This window comes from Sebastes fasciatus, chromosome 18 (genome assembly GCF_043250625.1).
Source record: "Sebastes fasciatus isolate fSebFas1 chromosome 18, fSebFas1.pri, whole genome shotgun sequence".
NCBI classification, from domain to species: Eukaryota; Metazoa; Chordata; class Actinopteri; order Perciformes; family Sebastidae; genus Sebastes; species Sebastes fasciatus.
The window spans coordinates 15678200-15698392 of record NC_133812.1 but is presented as its reverse complement, the minus strand read 5'-3'; the positions used below and the strand labels follow the sequence as shown (position 1 = coordinate 15698392).

General features: G+C 40.1%; 1 protein-coding gene across 8 annotated transcripts in view; it reads right to left on the bottom strand.

The window, feature by feature from the left end:
- Positions 1-7681: 7681 nt before the first annotated feature.
- The window catches only part of LOC141755984 (steroid hormone receptor ERR2-like), a 110623-nt gene continuing 98111 nt past the window's right edge, over positions 7682-20193 (bottom strand). For all 8 annotated transcript variants that reach the window (XM_074615382.1, XM_074615383.1, XM_074615386.1 and 5 more), the window contains 2 exons: positions 15891-16160; positions 7682-12174 (listed from right to left, as the gene is read on the bottom strand). In XM_074615382.1, the coding sequence (XP_074471483.1) occupies positions 11930-12174; positions 15891-16160 (515 nt within the window). In that variant the 3' untranslated portion in view covers positions 7682-11929. The remainder of the gene's footprint in view (positions 12175-15890; positions 16161-20193) is intronic.

Below are 20193 nucleotides of genomic sequence, written 5' to 3'. Positions count from 1 at the left end.
ACATAGCTTTCACCTATAGGGCTGTCACTTGATGTTTTATCTGTTCAAAATGAACCTTAAAGGGAGATTTGTCAAGTATTTAATACTCTTATCAACATGAGAGTGGGCAAATATGCTTGCTTTATGCAAATGTATGTATATATGTATTATTGGAAATCAATTAACACACAAAACAATGACAAATATTGTCCAGAAACCCTCACAGGTACTGCATTTAGCATAAAAAATATGCTCACATCATAGCATTGCAAACTGCAGCCCATTTTTATTCACATATCTTAAGGTCAAAGGTCAAAGGACCCCTTTGAAAATAGCCATGCCAATTTTTTATATATTTTTTTAAAGAATGGAGCAATATTTAATCTCCTTCCTGACAAGCTAGTATGACATGGTTGGTACCAATGGATTCTTTAGGTTTTCTAGTTTTCATATGATGACAGTATCTGAGTCCGCTACAACCTCCAAAAGACCGATTGCGTTAAAAAAATGAGTGGTGCATTAACGCGTTATTATCGCGTGAACTTTGACAGCCCCTACTTTCACCATGGTGCATATACAAAGCGCTGTCTGTTGCCTTTTGTGTCGGTTCTACTACCTTTCTGAAAGAATGCAAATCAAATTTCTAAATGTAATATCACAGATTAGAAAATCTTCTCATCACAGCTGCACGCATACCAACACAACAGAAAAAATGTGCACACAGTGCCTTCCTTCTTCCATATCAGGGGGAGGTGTGTCACTTGCTGCTGCATACTCTAGTTGCAGATACAACGCATCTCTATAGATTTAATAAGGGTCCGTCTGGAAAGAGTAGCTCTACAAAAACCTCCAAAATGTCAGACACTGCAGTATCATCACTCACAGTAAATGGGCTTCCTTTTCCCAGCGTCTCCCTTTTGTCTTTCCCGTTGTGATCCTCCTGGGTCCGGTGCATAGCGGTGATGCTGCGAACTGATATGCAATTATTTAAAGCAGTAAGCTCTCGGGTCAACTGATGGAGCAACAAACTGACGTGTTAGTTAATTCATGTAGAATTCAAGTTATCCTATTTAAATCAATAGCACTGCCTGGCACCATGTTTAAACACCTCAAAGTTAATATCAAGCAGACCTCCATTTAACACAAGGCCCCGGTATAGACAGAAAACAGACTGAAACCACCACTGCTTTCCAATCCCCAGCACCCCTGTTCCCATACCCACACATGCCCTCAATTACCCTATGAGCACCGCATGTGCAACATCATTAATAAGATCCACTAATAATGGCGGTGAGCTCCATTGGCCGTGAGTGAGATTTGACTAATTACTGTAATTGTATTGGAGTCATGCTCATTAAATATGAAAATTGTGTTCTGTGAAATGAATGGGTTTTCATGATCACTCTTGTGTGGACAGGCGAGAAATAAATTAGAGAACAGTTTCTCGTTGCGCAATTAACTACAGCACACACACAGCTACCTGCCACACCCCGCGGTCTGGTAATATAACGTGTGTGTGTGTGGGTGTGTGTGTGTATTTTTGTGGATGTTTGCCAATTTGCCGTTACTTGTTGCTCGTGATTCTCTTTACACGTACTGTACGCGTGACCCGCTTGCCCACGAAACGTGGAAATGTTAATATTGCACAGAGCATATAATTACAATTGTAATGATGTTTTTCTTTATCTTTTATACAGAAGTTTTTCAGCTACATTTAATTCTTTTTTTTTCCATTTGTGTTTTCTCTTTTTCAGGATTTGTTGTACTGTATGAATGAACATCGGACGTGACAAATATTTACATAGCCTAAAATGCCTTTAACCACTTATGTAAACCTGGATTTGCTGAATGTTTTTTTTAACCTATTTGTGCCCGCAACTGAAATTTTTAAATTCCTTTGGTGGAAATATTTTTGCCTACACACAAAAGTGAAGACATTTTCAAAATCGATCAAAGTATTTTGCAATGGATGCCCTTGTATTTTAGGAAAAACAGTAGTCCCATGTGCACAAAGACTAGATATAGTATGATAAGAAAATGTCTGTATCTCAGAAACTACAAGAAGCACAATCAAGTATTTGGTATCTATGAACTCATGACAAGTTGAATATCAAAGATATGCACACATGTGCAGTGTAAAATAAATATTTCATATGGAAAACATTAGTCCTGAGTTTGACTATAGAGTGCTACAGAAATGAGTGCTAAAACCCGGAAATGAGTTAGCATTTTAGCACTTCCGGTTCCAACGTCTAGAAGTCAATGTTTTTTTTTTTATGGATTTTTAGTTAGATGCCTGAATTTGAAATAAAGTCTGTGGTTAACACAAGCTTAAGAGATTTTAATGTTTTGTTCTACAATATAAAATACGTCAGTAAATATCCCACTCGTGAATTTTCAAGCTTTTACGTGTCTTAAAAAAGTCGGTTACTAACAAATGGCTAAATGAGAATACTAAACGTCATCACGCCGAACACTGGTCCGCCTTTAGCTTAGTGGCGATATGAAGTCATGAAACCGTAGTGTAGTTCTTTTATAGCCTAATGTTAGCTTTGTACTTCTGGTGATTGTATTCACACTTCAAAAATTGTAAAAGTGGTGTTAATTTGTGGAGATTATCCTGCTGAACAAAACGTGTAAGTATCATAAACATTTGTTTGCCACAGAGTTTATTTTCTGCAATAATCCAAAAGCCAATGGAAAAATCCCATTGGCTTTTTGTCGAGGGAACCCGTGCGATGCTAACTTCCTGGTTGGCCTACAAAAATACGTCATCCCTGCACCACTCTATTGCTGAATGTGTTTTTTTTTAATGGCTCTGCAACCAACAATGTGTGATCATCACTGTCATACGAGAATAAAAAGCAAACCTGTTTGCTATCATGAACAGTCACGAACCTAAAATCCATGTTCTACTGTAAAAGCCATTCATGACATTTCGTGCTATAAGCAATTAGTGGTGAGAAACTTCCTCTCCAAACACAACAGGATGTGCCCGTGACTCTTTACCGTAACTTTTGTTCCTACTTCTTTCGATCATCTCTGGGGATTTCAGCAGCTGTCAGGACTCCAGAGCCTAGACGACAGCGTCTGGGAGTGGCTATGTCCCAGAGGAGCCGAGCATCCCCCCCCGCCCCCCGCCACCTTGTTTCTGCATGCTCAAGTTGTTTGAGAAATCTTGCAATGCAAATGTGGTACTTACCTTTACCGCCCAGCAACAAAACTGTGTCACACTCGCAGCCTCCTGTGAAAGCCCTGATTTTGTCTGAGGAGATATAGAGGTGAGGAGAGGCAGGTAAACAAAGCATAATGTGGAGGTCAAATGCTAATGAGAGCTCCATTTGTTACGTCTGGCTCCCTCCAAAGGCAAAGTAACAGCGTCAGAGGCGGCCAGACATAATAAATCATCCCAATAAATAATAAACTTTAAGATTCAGAAGGTATTCATTGTGCCACCTCGAATGAATTTACAACCCTGATTCCTCTCATGTGACCCTATTTAAATTGTCCCCATTTTAAGCTGCGTGCTTGAGACGGCAACATGCTTGCAAGTCCGCTTTCAGGCCCACCATATAATTTCCATCTGCTCACTGGTTAATAGGGTAAGACCAGAGAGAACCCCACTATGAACTGTAACGTAACTTGCTTTAGTTGAGATATACAGGCCATAATGCTGCAAGACTTGAACAGATGCAATGCCATGCGGGGTTTGCAGCTGTTGCGAGGCCTTTAGAAAACCCACAGCTGTCCTCTCTCCGTCTGAGTCCCCAAGTAAAAGGAGACTGAGGGACGGACGTGACTGATGAGGTGATGAAAAACCCAAAGAGGCAGGTGGATGAGGAGTATCACAGGTAGTAAAGTGCACCATTTTGATGCATATCTTGTGTCTCCCCCTGAACACCAGAGGTGCCGTCACTCAGTCAGCGCGGCTGCCTATAGATGGCGCTCAGCTCATTTTGAAAAACAGCGGCCGCTCTCAGGGCTGTCCATCAGACTGCATGGTGGCGGTGGGGATGAGCTGAGGAGAAAGGCACCCTTACCTGTCCTTGAGCCGGGCGACAGAGGGAGAAAAAAAAAGAGTAGATTCAGCATGTATGTACACGGTAGCCGGGAGCCATAAATCATGACCTTCTTCAATTTACACAGGGAGCATATTGATGGTTTCCTATCTCCTTCACTCACTTTCACCTAGTTACATTGTCTAAGACAACAGCACTCTGGGTAACCGTGACTGACACTTTACAGCCTATTCTCAGCGGACTCTCACCTCAGCCTGCTGAATAATCCCCACACGAGGCAAAAGGAAGGAGTGTGTGAGTGTACGGTACAAGGTTGCACTAACAGTGTGATCATAGATTTTCTGAAAGAGGAAGCCAACAAGGTTGCCTGATTAACAGACCGCAGTGTGACAGTGTCAATGCCCCTTCTGAAGCACAGGCAGGCCAGACGACTGGTGACGATTTAAGGAGAATAAAACATGGTTTACAAGGTGGAGAGTCGCTCTGAGGACAGTGGGCCATGCCCTAATTCCCTCCGACAAGACTGAAAACAGAGAAAAAAACACTCGCAATCCTACGAGAGAAGAGTTGCTATGATGAAGTTCATTAGACGAGAAATTATGTGTTTTAGGGTTGCCGCAGAGAACCAGCAGCACATGAGGTCACCATTTCTGACGGCTGTCGTCAGAAAATGTGACCCTGCTGTACGTACCTTTTACTTTTCTTTATTTTTGTGAATGTATAATTAAATTAAAGATATTAAAATACATTTATGTTTTTTTTAACAATTTAGTTTTGTGTTTTCTGTCACATATTTACCTCATTTAGTACAGTGGGGACACATATTCTGACGACAGCCGTCAGAAATGGCGACCTCATGTGTTGCTGGCTCTCTGAGGTCACAGATGACGATAACCGTGATATTTATAATGATATATTGATATCATGTTAATAATACACATGAGATAATATTGTGTAAATAATCCAGCGCCTCTTAAATCATTTTATATATACAGTTATGGTTAAAGACTCTTTCTCCACCTCCCTACACTCGTATTTTGAGTGTAATTCATTCGCCAAAAAAGAGACAAAACGCACAAAAAACAAAGTTAAAGATTATTTTTCTATAGATATCACGATAATATCGTTATCGTGAATTCTTTGGGCATAATAATTGTGAAGTGAAAATTTGATATCATGACAGGCCTAATGTGTTTTTCTTCTTTGACTTTCTCTCATCAGTTATTTCTCAGTGGATGACAAGTGTCACATTCACTACACTGTCCTACTGGTATTGCTGATGTATTGTGCAGAACAATCCACACAGTTGTTAATACACAGTTGTTATTTCCAGCAATAATATGGAGTGGCGGGCGTGGCCGTGCCAAGAGAATAAATAAAAAATGAAAAAGTGACAAGCCCATTTATTTGTTTAATTCAATCTTCTGTTGAGAGATCTTTTTTTCGCTGGACATCATAGTTGATTTTGTTTAAGGGGATGGTTTGTGGCAGGCTGATTAAACACAGACTTACTCCCCCCCCTAGCCCCCCAACCCCCACGTTGGCTGAAGTTGAAAGCCCAGTAAATGAAATGACTTCCACCGGATTGCACCACAAAGGAAGGGAGTGTGTCAGATGTGCATTCAGCCAGTGTTGTAGCCAACGCAAGGTCAAACGGACGCCGTGTAGACAGCTAACCGACTGACGGTCGGGGCAGGAGGATGCCGTTACACCCCAAGGCACCGTCTCGCTAAACGTACAACAGACAGATGCTCACATACATGACTGGTCACCGTTTGACTTGATCATGGACAAGACTGTACTGTAACACTGGATAAAGCTGCATCTAAAGAAAACATATTAGCATTCACTATTATTTTGTTGATATCCATTGAATAAAAAATGTTCACCCAAAAAACTGGAGTATCTGGAGTAACTAAAGCAACAGCACAGCAAATCATTTAAAAGTTTCTTTATATGACATACAGGTGGACAAAGGAACTAACAGCCTGTTCTGCTTTGGACAGAATGGCGTATTGTCAACGGGAAAAGACAATACCTTTGTGTGTTTATGAAACCTTTACAGTATATAGAAATGTAATAATTTTAAAACAAAAATGAGGACTTTTTTTTGGAGGTGTGTGTGTCTAACTGAAAATGTAATTTAATTTAATTTTCTTTAATCTACTGTAGGTAATGTTAAAGCTCTGCATATTTTTTATATGTTAGATAAAAATTCAGTATATATTGTGTTATATTGTATAGTGCCAGTCTCATAATTGTAGGATGAAAACATTGTATCCTACAATTTTACCTATTTGTTAAAAGTAGGGCTGTCAAAGATAATAACGTGTTAACGCAAATTTGTTTTAACGTCACTAATTTCTTCAATGCATGATTTTTTTGAAATTTTTAGGTTGTAGCGGGCTCAGTTTTAAAGCTAGAGTAAACATACTGGTATCATACAAAACTAAAAAACCTAATGAATCTATTGTTACCAACCATGTCATACTAGATTGTTGCGAAGGAGGCTAAATAACGCTCCAAACTTACGCTAAATTTTGGAGAGGAAAAACTGACCCTTGACCTCTGACCTGAAGACCTGTTTATGAAAATGGGTTCTATGGGTACCCACGAGTCTCCCCTTTACAGACATGCCCACTTTATGATAATCACATACAGTTTGGGGCAAGTCATAGTCAAGTCAGCACACTGACACACTGACAGCTGTTGTTGTCTGTTGGGCTGCAGTTTGCCATGTTATGATTTGAGCATATTTTTTAAGCTAAATGCAGTACCTGTGAGGGTTTCTGGACAATATTTGTCATTGTTTTGTGTTGTTAATTGCGTTCTAATAATACATATATACATACATTTGCATATAGCAAGCATATTTGTCCACTCCCATGTTGATAAGAGTATTAAATACTTGACAAATCTCCTTTTAAGGTACATTTTGAACTGATAGAAAATGTGTGATTAATTTGCAATTAATCACGATTAACTATGGACAATCATGTTGCGATTTGCAATTGCGATTAAATACTTTAATCGACTGACAGCTCTAGTGAAAAGCTAAAACCAATAGTCTTTTTTTCGTATCTTCAAATGTTTAAGAGTTTATCAAACTGATGCTCAAAATGCTTCATAAGCTCAAGGATACAGTATTGTTGAAGGTACCCATGGAGGCATTCATCAAGAGGTGCATGCATCCAAACATCTGGAGGTGCTGGGTGACAATGAAATGAAAATGTGGTCGAAACATTTTCACGTTTCACGTTTATGTAGAATAAACAAGATAGGAGTGTGTGTGTGTGTGTTTTCTTTTTTTTTGGTATCCATAAAAAATGCAATATGAAAAGTTAACCTATCAGTAAATATGGTACAAACTAGATAGATAGTAGATTGATTTCTTCCCACGCTCGTTGTCTTTAAAAGAATATATACTGTATATATATATATTTAAAGAAATAATTAGCAGTGATTACATAAACCATGTGATTTTATTGTCACTGTACATTCAGTGCACTGTTAGATCTGACTCACTCCAAAAAGAAAAAGCATATATTTACACATGGGTACATTAGGCATGAACACAACAAACAAAAACACAAGAAAATGCCACACGATACTGTCCAGTGAAACCCAGCTGTGGTTGGCTTTTTGCTTCTTCATCCCAACACATTTGTTTTGTCTCCCCAGGACTGTGTGTGTGCATAGTTACCCTGTCCTTTTCCAAGCGTAGGGTACATTTATAATTAAAACGAACCAAAGCTCCCTTTTAACTTGATTCATATATCACAATTGCTAACATATTGCTTTTGAGGGGAGTAAACCTCTTGGGTAATCACATGTCTACGGTACATATACACCAAGCAGGGGTCCTTTATACACCGCGGACCAGAACGGCCAGGGAGGTTCCTCCATGTTTTATGTAAATCTCGTCATCTCTGAGTGCAGGGAGATAAGATAAGTCCGCAAATGGAACAGCGAATAAGCAGCTTTCTCCTCCGAGGAATGTGATCCCCAATTGCAGCAGGTTCATCTACATTTTTTTTAATACCCAGTCAGTGATGTCACTTTATTTCTGTGCCACTGATTCCCAAGAGGAAGCCATGGCCCGCTTCCAAACCCGGTGTAATTTTCAAAACATGAATTGAGGTATAGGATAGTCTGCTTCACTCGCTATACGTCCTGCTGTGCTGATAACCAAAATCGATGAGTTTCAGCATTGAGAGACACAAAGACACAGGAAAAGGAAAAAATCCCACCTTAGACCGAACATAACAGACTCAATACAGTGATTTATATTACACAGCTATTCAGGTGGGCTCGAAATGGGTGTTGAAGTTGCTGATACATCATGAGGAATTCATTAAATGAAACAAACCATCATATCAATGCACAGCAGCTACAGTATAGCATGGTGAAATATACATTTGCAGCATACCACACTGTACAGTATGTAAACAAAGCACAGCTAAATGTCAGTCTGATGCTCCACGACACAAAGGAACATAGGTGGCCACATTTTGCCTTGCATAGCCCAGTGATCGCTCTGTTTTACGAAACTATTACAGACACCCATGAAATCGCCTTTGTAGAGGTTTAGACAAACCCTCCCCGCCGTCAACCGAAATAAAACTCGTCCCCAAGGCAGAGCCAAAGCAGAAATTTAATTGCTCCATTTCTATTGAGAATTTCAGCTTAGGAGACAATTAGAATTAATTGGATGTAAGTAGAACCGTTTTAGAACTTACTGAAAATAAATTAAAGCATTTTTCTTTTATTTTTCTTATATTAATTTGAGAAGAAGGGGGAAAGTTGGGAAACAATTATCCGTCTTCAAAAGTGCACAGAGGAGGTTCGTGATGAAGAGGAGAGAGTTTTGGGCCAGAACGTGTTCACCAAACACTCCTCCTTTAACCATGCGTATATGAAAAACATCTTTTTTTTTATTCATCTCTTAGTTAGGCTACAGGGCGAGACTTCACACGGCGTCTCGTATCGACACAGAGACTGATGTTTGATCAATGCATATATATTGACTGAACAAAAAAAGATGTTCATCTTGTTTAGCCGTTATCACAACCACCGTAGGCTCAAAATGAATGGACGCACAGCTGGATGATGAGCAGAATGAAGGTACAACCATTAATAATACACTGTAAATAACATCCATGTTCACCGGCTGGCTCAAAATGCAGTTTTATTATTAAGTACTTGAAGACGCTACGCTTTGGTTTGCTACTGTACAGCGGCCCCTCGTTTCAGTCGGGGATGGATTAGCTGGTTACACATTTGGGGAAGTGCATCATGGGAATTGTATTCTCTACTGTATTGGGTTATAATTATCTATGTATTACATTACAGTGAATTAATAGTTCCTGCGGGGATCTTTTTCAACTGTAGAAAGTGGCCTACGTCTGTCGCTTGGCTTTATGTTTTCTTCTTGTTCGGGAAGAAGCTAATGGCACTTTATAACACTTTAAAGACACTATTGCTTAAAAGTGTTCATAAGGGACAACATCTGTCTCACTAAAACCCTAACAGCAGCTGATTACTGTATTATTTTGATCTTATGATAACATGTTTATAACTGTATCATACTATTATCCGATTGCTTTCTTTGAATAATTTGGCAACTGGTTTACAATTGATATAGATATTACCTTATAAACATCTACTATCACTTCTGGAGTATACAGATTTATTAACTTAGTTTGTGTCAGTGTTTAAAGAAACGAACATACAGTACCCGACTGAATAGATCAAAGATGAGCTAAATAACTGTCGAAGATACAGAACATCAGTTCAGAGCCGTAGTCTGAGGTCTGATATAGTCCGTCATTATTGTTGTTGGGTTTCAATTCAGATGATAATTCAAGTTATTCTCAGAAACACAAGTGTCATTATATTGTTGCATTATTATTATTTTTATTTTTATTTGAACTTGCCACCCTGAAACTCCGATAGATCACAATAACAAAAGGGAGACAAGTCCGTCCGTCGAGCATCAGCTGTGGCAGTTGTGTGTACTTGCATGCAAAAACATCTCTATTGACTATTTAATGTATGGTTTTGGCTTCTGATATAGTTTGAAAACTTGTTGTCAAATTTGGCAATTGTCATAAAAGGGCAGAAATTATGGCCAATATTGCCATTCATGAAGACATGAGGCCGTTGTTATTTGGAAATCACAATGTCAAATATTCTGTTAGTCATATTTTCTCTCTCAGAGCCATAATATTTATCCTGTAGTCCACACTGAGAACAAAACACAGGATCAGAATAATTGTTTAAAGTTCAGATGATGCTTTGTCACGGCCGTTGGCGTGCGATATCGCTGCACAAGGCACCTTTTAACACCTATGAGACGCACCAGGCTTTCCATTAACTACAATGTAAACCGATCCAATGTAACCGCTCAGAGGAAGTGCGCTGGGAGTGTGGTGACGTACTCTAAAGAGCGAAAAGACACCCGTCCCGTGCGTTAACTTTCACTTTCACGTTACAATCGGCTGATCGTTCGTGTCCCGTGTTCATAACTTTACATTTCATTTTCACTTTACGAACGTAGTAGTTTTAAGCCCAACCATGTAATTATTTCCTAAACCTAACTAAGTCTTTTTGTGGCATAAAGGGGCGTGACAAAGAGATGGGAATTAGAACGTGTTGGGCTGGCATGCAGACTTTGGTATCACACACGACTTTGACCAAAACCAAACAGCTGTGGAACTAATGCTATCAATATAGTGACACTTGTTGTTTGAGCATACAACCTAAACAAAGGGGGCAGTGGATATGAGAAAAAAGCTAAACCTATACAATATAATGCAATCTAACACCGCACCATCACAAACTATGGACTCCGGAGAGGAATCAGCACCTATGTGACAAAAACTGAACATTATAAACTTCACAAAGGTAGTATTTATTGCAGGGCTATACGAGGTTGCATTACAGAGCGTTTTTAGATTGCATTAAATTGCATAGATGTTGCTGTTATTGTACGTGTATTTAAATAAAATAAACATTTTTTTTTTTAACGAGCCATACAGTTTACAGAATATAGCTTATCATGTGTATTTTTCACAGTTTGCTTAGTTGCCGATATTTGTGTAGGACACTGAACACAGAGAGGAGTGAGGAGGGAGTTTAGTGTCTATAAGCAAAAAACCACTGACTGAGACTCAGAGGCTACAAGTACAATCCCCATTATTGCCACGTTATTCATAGATGCTTAGTGCAAACTCTTTGTGAACTATGATCACCAGCCAACCATTGTCCTTCTGTCAGCACCAAGTTGACTACAACCGCTGAGTCGATGAAGCTACTACGAGGTAAATATATTACGAGGAAATCTTACAGACCCATGGCGGGCACCGCTTTCTTTGATGACGAATATAAGAATATGTCTAACAATTCTCCCCCCCCCCGCCCGCCGCCCAGTGCAAGTTCACACAATATACAGTACACATATTATATGTAGACCAGTTAGAGACTATTGCTTTAACAACTGAGATTAGAAAATATGAAATAAAGAAACACATAATGTGGCTACGTAGCCGTACAGTTCTTCAGGACATTTATATTAACACACTTTCCATTTTTGAGATGAAAATAAGATAAGAAACAAATTCACAGAAGCTTCAGGTGATATAGAGCAATGGGCCTCTGGTTATAACAAGACCTCGGTTGCCTGATTTCTGTACACAACATCTTTATATACATCACATGATCCCATGTCAGTCAGGTTGATATTCACCCTTTTTAAAACCATTTCAAGTCCCTTTTTTCTTTTTACGTTTATTACCATTTAAAAGTGTTAAAATTGACTCAGTAGTCCAAGCTTTCACCGTCACATTGGCACACCACCTTTATCTTTTTACGGGCTGTCCCTCGCCTCCCATCGGGTGATGCAGCTGTCTGTCAAACATCTGGCCCAGGTGTCAAGCCTTGGCCTCCAACATCTCCAGGAATAGTTTGTGCATGGGGACTTTGCCCTGCATTTTGATGCCGTAGAAGTGCTGGACGGCCTTGGTGGCGGTCTGACGGAGCAGAGGCAGGGTCATTAGCAGCTTGCCCGCCCGTCGAGGGTCCTCTGGATGCATGGAGCCCTCAAAGTCCTGCAGGGCCTCGTGGAGAGAATCCTGGAGCCGTTGGACGGCCTCGATGTTCTCTATGTGCATGGAGTCTGGAGCGAGAAGGATGGCGGGGAAGGAAGAAAAGTTTTTATTAGGACTGTCAATCGATTAACATGATGGTCCATGATTAATTGCGTTTCACACATTTTTTATCTGTTCAAAATGTACTTTAAAGAGAGATTTGTCAAGTATTTAATACTCTTATCAACATGGGTGTGGGCAAATATGCTGCTTTCTGCAAATGTATGTATTTATTTATTACTGGAAATCATTAACAACACAAAACAATGACAAATATTGTCCAGAAACCCTCACAGGTACTGCATTAAGCATAAAAAATATGCTCAAATCATAACACGGCAAACTGCAGCCCAACAGGCAACAACAGCTGTCAGTGTGTCAGTGTGCTGACTTGACTATGACTTGCCCCAAACTGTATGTGATTATCATAAAGTGGGCATGTCTGTAAAGGGGAGACTCGTGGGTACCCATAGAACCCGTTTACATTCACATATCTTGAGGTCAGAGGTCAAGGGACCCTTTTTAAAATGGCCATACCAGTTTTTCCTTGCCAAAATGTAGCGCAAGTTTGGAGTGTTATTTAACCTCAACATGGTTGGTACCAATGGATTCCCTAGGTTTTCTAGTTTCACATGATGCCAGTATCTCCATACTAGATTTAAAACTGCGCCCACTGAGCCGTCTGAAAGATCGATTGCATTAATGCGTTAAAGAAATTAGTGGAGTTAAAAGAAATTTGCGTTGACGTGTTATTATCGCGTTACCTTTGACTGCCCACATTTTTATTTTTCATATTTTAAAGCTACATATTAAATGTATTAAATGAAAAGCAAACATTTTCTATTGATCTCCAGCTTAAACAACAACCCCGGCGTTTCGCAGCAGCATCGGCTGGCTTTAAATTCCGCAGCCTGTCTTTGCAAACATGCAATTTTGGAGAGAGGTTTTCTCTTGGTAGTAGTTAATGACGCTCCTTAAATAAATGCCTACGCGTGGCCAGGACTCTAGGGACCGAGAGGGAGAGGTACTGTAGGTCCGTATAAATATACGGTGGGACAGGAAAAAGATTCATTTCTTTTGGTATCATGGACCACATACATCCCCCCCCTGCTAATGAATTCAGATGGCTGCATTACTAGGATATCGTTCAGCTGAATGATGGCGGCAGATGGCCTTCATTTCCATAAGAAAGAGCAGTTGGCCCCCTTATGTATAGGCTCTAAAATAAAACCAGTTGAGACTTATTAAAAACTGCTCTCTGTGTATAAGTCTACAAATCAGGGGAAAAAAAAACACAGGCTTTTCCTCGAAAAAGGACAAGCTGACGGAGAGCGATTTAATGGACAAGCAGTGGTTTGCTTTCAGCCAATTTCACTGCACAGACTTACAGTGTCGGGTCTAATCTGTGTACGCATCATATCCACATTTCATTAACTGATAGATACGATTGTGCACAACGAAATGGGAATTCGGTATGATATCTAACAGAATAAGAGCGACTCATCTCGTCCTAAATGTACTGTACTACTGGAGTTAAACCGAACGCGGCTGCTGATTGAAGTGTGAGTGAATTAGATCAGCTCTGCTATGTGTCATGAAAGTTGTGGAGTGAAGTAAGACCGTGTATAAACATGTAAATGAGGCAGAAAAAAAGGAAAGTACAAGGCTAATTATGTTCCTAACTGACTGATTAAGTCTCTTTTACCAGTCGCCTTCTGTGTAAATTGCGTTTCTATCTTGGGAAATTAACTAGGCTATGTGGACCGCACATGTGTTCCAGCTCTCTTCATTTGAAACCTTCATGTTAATACTGATCTGATCCTCGTTTGGCTGTGCGAGCATATGTGTGTGCGTGTGTGTGTGTGTGTGTGAAGCAGCAGCAGAGAGAGGAGGGGAGAGGGAAGAATATGTTTTCAAATGTGTGTCAGTGTGTGTAAATGCACATGGGGAGAGCGTTTTCATGTGTGTGTGTGTGTGTGTTGAAGGAGGTTAGGGGCGGAATGCAAAACTAACTTTGAAGAAACAATTTCCATGTAATCCGTCAGCAGCCTGGCGTCAATCCCGTCGATACTCCGCTAATTACAAAATCAATGGCCATGAATTTCCACAGCTGTCACACCCACAGGACCCCTGGAGCCGAAGCTCTCCGAGACTGTGTTCAAACGAGCCGAAGCTGCCCTTTCGCCCTCGCTGAGCCTCCCTCTCAACCCCGGCCTTCCTCTCTCACACTTCTCCCTTACCTTTACATCCCTGTCTTTCCATCAACGCCCCCCCCCCCACCCCCCTTTCTCCTTCTCCTTCCCTCCAGCTCTCCCCTCCCCATTCATCCTCCCCTCTCTCCACTCTCCCATGGAGAGTTTGTCATCAGAAGACTAAAGCTCTGGGCTCAGCATTTTTCATTTTTCAGTCAGGCAGGAGAAAAGACTCCTAACAGGCATTGATTAGTGGGGGACAGCCCCGGCCTCATGAAAAGCAAACTGTCGATACGGGCGCAGCATCTTCACATTGGAACAAACGAGGCCCGTCGCTCCCCAACGCTCATTCCACTCCACTTAACACATTTTATTGACAGCCCCTGTTTTCCTAATGAAATGCTAAATATATCTCCCTCGGCTGCGGCGCGCTGGCAGCCACTGTTATGGAGATGGAGAGAATGAGAGCGCAATGTGACAGACACACTCACACACAAGTTAAAATATAGATGCACACACACTCTCACACACACACACACACACATAGGGAGTGTTGAATTAAACAACCACGCTCCTGACCTTTTTGTCCCCTCTTATCAGCTATCCTTCAGCGTGGAAGTGATCGGCTCAATAGATATACACAATCACCTGACATTTTTTTGTTTTATTTCTTTGTTTGCTTTAATTAAATGCCAACTATCGAGATTTATTTAAGATTTCACATAGAGATGTACCTTCCTGTCGAGCTCATGACACCAAATTAAAGGCTATTTGACTGCAACTTACAATAAAAATACAAGTTCTTGATGATTTCTTTAAATATATAATTTAAAAAAATTTGAGCTGTATCGAATGTTTTTAAGGTGTGGGTACTTTTTTTTTTGTTATTGTCATTAGTAGTTCAATTGTTGTTCATTTTAGTTTTATAGTTTGCTTGTTTTACTTTTATTTTTTGTTACATTTTTGACTTGTAATTTGTTGTTATTATCGTCATTAGCAGTTTTATTCTTGTTGATTTATTGTTTTGTTTTGTTTTGGTTGAAGTTAGTTTGTTTTTCTTTGGATTTTAATAATTATATATTTGTTTTTACATTGTGATGTAGTGTTTTTGTACGGACCCCAGGAAGAGTAATTACTACCGGATGGGGACTCCAGGTAAATAAATAAAAAAATAAATAACAGTCAAGTACCTAAACCAAAAGCAATCTAATGTACACACTGTGTTTTATAGTGTAAGCTCTTGAATATTTTCAACTCTATATTTCCTTTAATTTCCACTTTAAGGTTGAAAAAAAAATCGTATTCAACATTTATCTTGTTCCAGCTTTACATTAATGCCATATTATGTTTACACTGAGTGAAATTAAAATCCAAGACTCCATCAAATAAAAGTATTCTTGATGTCTTCCCACATTTCCCTAAAATTCTACCGAAAATGTTTGGCATAGCTGGAAATTTTTTTTTGTCTCCACTACAATGTAAAATAAAGTTCTGTGGGTTTGAACAGTGTTTGGCTGCACTGCATCAGTTCAAAGATCAGAGGTCAACTATACCTGAGTTGGCGAGGGCGATGGCTTTGAGCGTGACAAACTCCTCCTTCTCCATGCGCAGCTTCTTATAGCGTCGGACCAGCGGCAGGATGGCGACGTGCAGGTCCAGCAGGCCTGAGATCCTCGCCTGCTCCTCGTCCACCACGTAGTCCTCTGCGTACACGATCTCGTCCTCGCAAGGCAGTGAGCGAAACACGATGCTCAGCACCAGGATCTCCATCCAGGCGCTCTGCAGTAGACTCATCTGGTCGGCCAGCGAGAGAGTGGAAAAACCTGCAGAGTTGAAAAGCAAATGTGTTATTTTTTTTTTGTGTTTTTCTTTCCAGGTATTGCTGCACTCACACCGTATAGCAACATGACGAATCACGAGATAAACCCATTAACCTCACAGCACTGTAATCGGCCGACTCAAGTCCTCAATATGTTTTATGGGCTGTGTATACAGCCCTGTATAATCCCCGGAGAAGTCCAACTTGAAACAGAGGCCGATGACTGTATGTGGTGGCTTAAGGGAAGAACATAAATCAGTCAAGTATGGAGGCCTTTGAAACATGAGCCGGGCTGCTTCAACCATCAACCGTCGACAGTCAGCCCTCTGCAAGCCTCCACATAAGCACATGAGACGCCGCTTAGTGAGGACAAATCCACTCTTAAACCTAACCATCTCTCATTCTGGTCATGGGAGAAAAGACAGAATACTAAATTAATTCTTCTTCATAACAAAAAACATTAATTCTGGATTTTAAAATGGACTAAAGGGACGTTAGTCACTTGATTATTATTTCTGCTTTTGTGTCATCATCTGTCATAATATGAAGTTATCCATCAAATAAGTTGCAAAATTCAACTCCAATATAGCAGGTTTTATCACACTTTGTTGTTATGCTTTGTTGAATATACTCAATTCTGTTTGGTCAATCACAGCGTTCTACGGTATGTTATTTCTTTATATAGACCGTCGCTATGTATAACAGACTGTTGCTATGGACACAGTTCTGATCTTAGACTCTGGAGGACCATTTTTATGTCAAATTATTGATCTCTTAAGTAAGTAGCCGTGTAATAAGTGTGATAATGTACAGCGAGCAGGTCATTGTTGTGAAATAAATCCCTTCAGGGCGATGCAGGACGTCGGGCTGCCGCATCACCCTGTCTGGGTTTATTTCGCTGTACATTATCCCTTACTCATTACTCAAAAATGTTTTGGCTATCAGGCCTTCATCAGAGATGTTTCTTTCTATAAAGTTAATCAATAAGGTACTTTAAGCCTGAAAGGATTAAATTAGGAGCTATATTTGAAGCCTTTTTTGTAGAGTTTAATGGACTTTCTTAAAGGAAATTGTTTTTATTTACTAAAATATTTTTCACTGCTTACTTTCGTTTTCGTTTCAGTTTTCGTTTACTATAATAACCCTGGTCACACAACTAATTACATACAAAGAAACCTCAGATACCACCCTGATGAAGGCAAGGTGGCGGAAAACGTTTGGGGAATAAAGCACAGTGCATTTAAGAGGAGTTACTGATCTGCACCCTGTGTGTGAGCTGGTTATAACATGAAGTTATGTCAGTCATAAACATACGTACTGGAACTCTCTTTAAAAGTATTTAAAAGAGTTTCAATCCAGCAAAGGTGAGACAAAACAAAAACATATTCAACCTGATGGGACACCTTCTTGATCCTTTTGTCTCTCGTGCTCAACCTTCTGCACTCGAGATAACAATCCATCCCAGATCTCGAGGTCGAGCCGTCAACTCTCTTCTCTAACGTTCACACACACACACACACACACCACATCAAACAGACGGACATCTGAAAGGACCTCAAGCGCCACAATACCTTTCACTGCTCTGTAGTGAATAGGAAGGTGATTGGGGGGTATTGACCCGGGGGCCTTGAACCCACCACTCTGCTTACTTAAATCTGAGGTTGTATGGATGGGAACGGGGCAGGTTGACTTAAAAGAAGGTCCTCCCGACGGTTCTTATCAAGCAAATAGAGAAACGACGGGGAGAGAGAGAGAGAATGAGGGAGAGAGAAAAGAGTGCTGGGGGTGTCATTGATTAGTAGATTGTAATCAGTCCACCAAATGCGAAAGGGGGATCGATCCGAGCCTCAGATCTGACAAACAGTCAGTTGATGGAGGATATCCGGTACACGTTTAGTGGGGGGATGGAGCGACTACGAAATCACTGGATGTAGATACTGTAGGCTGCATCAGGAACTCATGAATGTACTCTCCATCCCCAAAAGACAAGAAAATTAATGGCTTTAATCCCATATGGTGTATTTAGAATAATGAGGGAGGATCAGTGACTAACTGAGTTAGAAAAATTGATGTAAAGGAGCAATGATTCAGACAAAAAATAATGCTTATTACCTTATTAAAAGCATTAATAAATCGGTTTTATACCACTATTTCTTTTGTTATGTACTCAACATTTGGTGAAAGAAGCGTCACCCTCTCCAGCTGTCTCCTCCTTCTCTTCATCATTCTTTTCTTTTCCCCGGCCAAGTGTGTTTTTTTTTTTCTTTCCACTCAATTTACTGAAGCGATGGAGTGACTTCCTGTCTCCCTGGGGGTCGCCCCGGAGCTTCAGGTGTGTCGCCCGGAGGTGGCTGAGTTAAGTGTCGCTGCGGAGGGTGATTCCCCCTGATGAAATATCAATATTTCACCCTACTGATTTACTGCCGTTTGACCAAACATGACACAATATTGAGCAAACTGGGGGAATGTCTCTGTCTCCGTCTCTGCAGTTTTCTCCCCCTTGTGATGACAGAAAGCATGAACAGAGACAAGAGGTACCACAGGTTTTTAACTGTGCTGTGAGAAAATGAATTAGTATCTACTATTCTGCCCTTCAAAGGCAAAGAGCAGTAAAGGAGAAGTTAAGGCAAAAGAGTTTAAAGTTTACAGGCTGGCAGGCAAACTGCGTAACACATAGAAAGGTTGTAATGCCTTCATTTTATACCTTTAAAACTGATTATTTCACCTCATGAAATCATTCTCATAGACTATATATGAAACCTAAATACCTAAATTAAAAAAAATCAATCTGATACATTTAAATATGTGATTTAAAGGCGACTTAATCACACCAAATTGTGTGAATTCACTGAGATGGCAGTAACTGACACTCTGCTAAGTTAGGCTAGTTACCTCAAACTAGCTTAGGTTAGCTGTAGTGACTGCCTTATTTGGTTATGAAGGAGAACAGAGTTGCTCAGTGGCACATGAAGCCAAAATGGCTCGACTGCCGAGTGATAAAGTACCCGGATCATTCGGCGATCACGTGACGGACACAGAAGTTGTAGTATCACCGTTTGGCCACTATGAAAATTTGCTTCAAAGCTCGGCACACTTCCTGGAGGCTTGGTGCAGAGCCCATAGATTAACAAGCCAGAGGTCATGTAGGCTCCTGTGGTTTGGTTTTTAACTCCGTTTTGTAGTTATTGTATATGCTACTTTATACATGCTGTTTTAAACAGAAATTATGCATTTTAATGGCATGGTGTTTTGTTATAGAGTAAAACCAACTCTTTCTTCTAGAAATGACATTAATTTACTAATTTGCAACAGCGAATACTTTTTGAAAGAAATGTAAAGGCACTTTGATTACATTTTCTATCAATCTAATGAGTACTTTTTGTTAATTTACATATTTGCCAAATTGCAAAAACTCGTATGGCAACTAATGCATAATAAAAACCTTTATTATTATTATGTTTAGGCACTCATAGCTCTTGGGTACAGTAACTTTAACGTTTGACCAAAATTACGATCTTCTCCCAACCTTAATGGTTTTTGTTGGAACTTGTGATGCAAACCCTGGTATCCAGTGTCAAAGTCCATTTTTGTCTCTGTAAAGCTGGATTAAGTGATGGTGAATCGAATTTGGGATTCAATTCTACTTACTAGGACTGTAAATCTGCATGTAACACCCCATGACGTTACATGTACCATTATGATTAAACAGTATAACCCTGTGTCTCTTTCTATAAGTCCTCAGCATACCGTGGGATGTTAGTGATTGTTTGCAGTAAAGAAGAAGAGTGCTCTGGCTATGCAACAGTACAGTACAGGTACAGATCAGATAAGTAATTGAATCCCTATTCAGTACAATGAAGAGACTGAGTGGTTGGCAGTGAAGCTTGAAGCTGTCATTGAGAGCTAGGTCTAAAACAGACAGCAGTTCACTCTCTATTCATTTAGTATCATTACAGGCCTCCTAAGAGCCCTAATGGGCCTAATAAAAAGACAGAGGTAATAATGAGACTAGAGGGCCCTATATGAGCAGGAGGAGT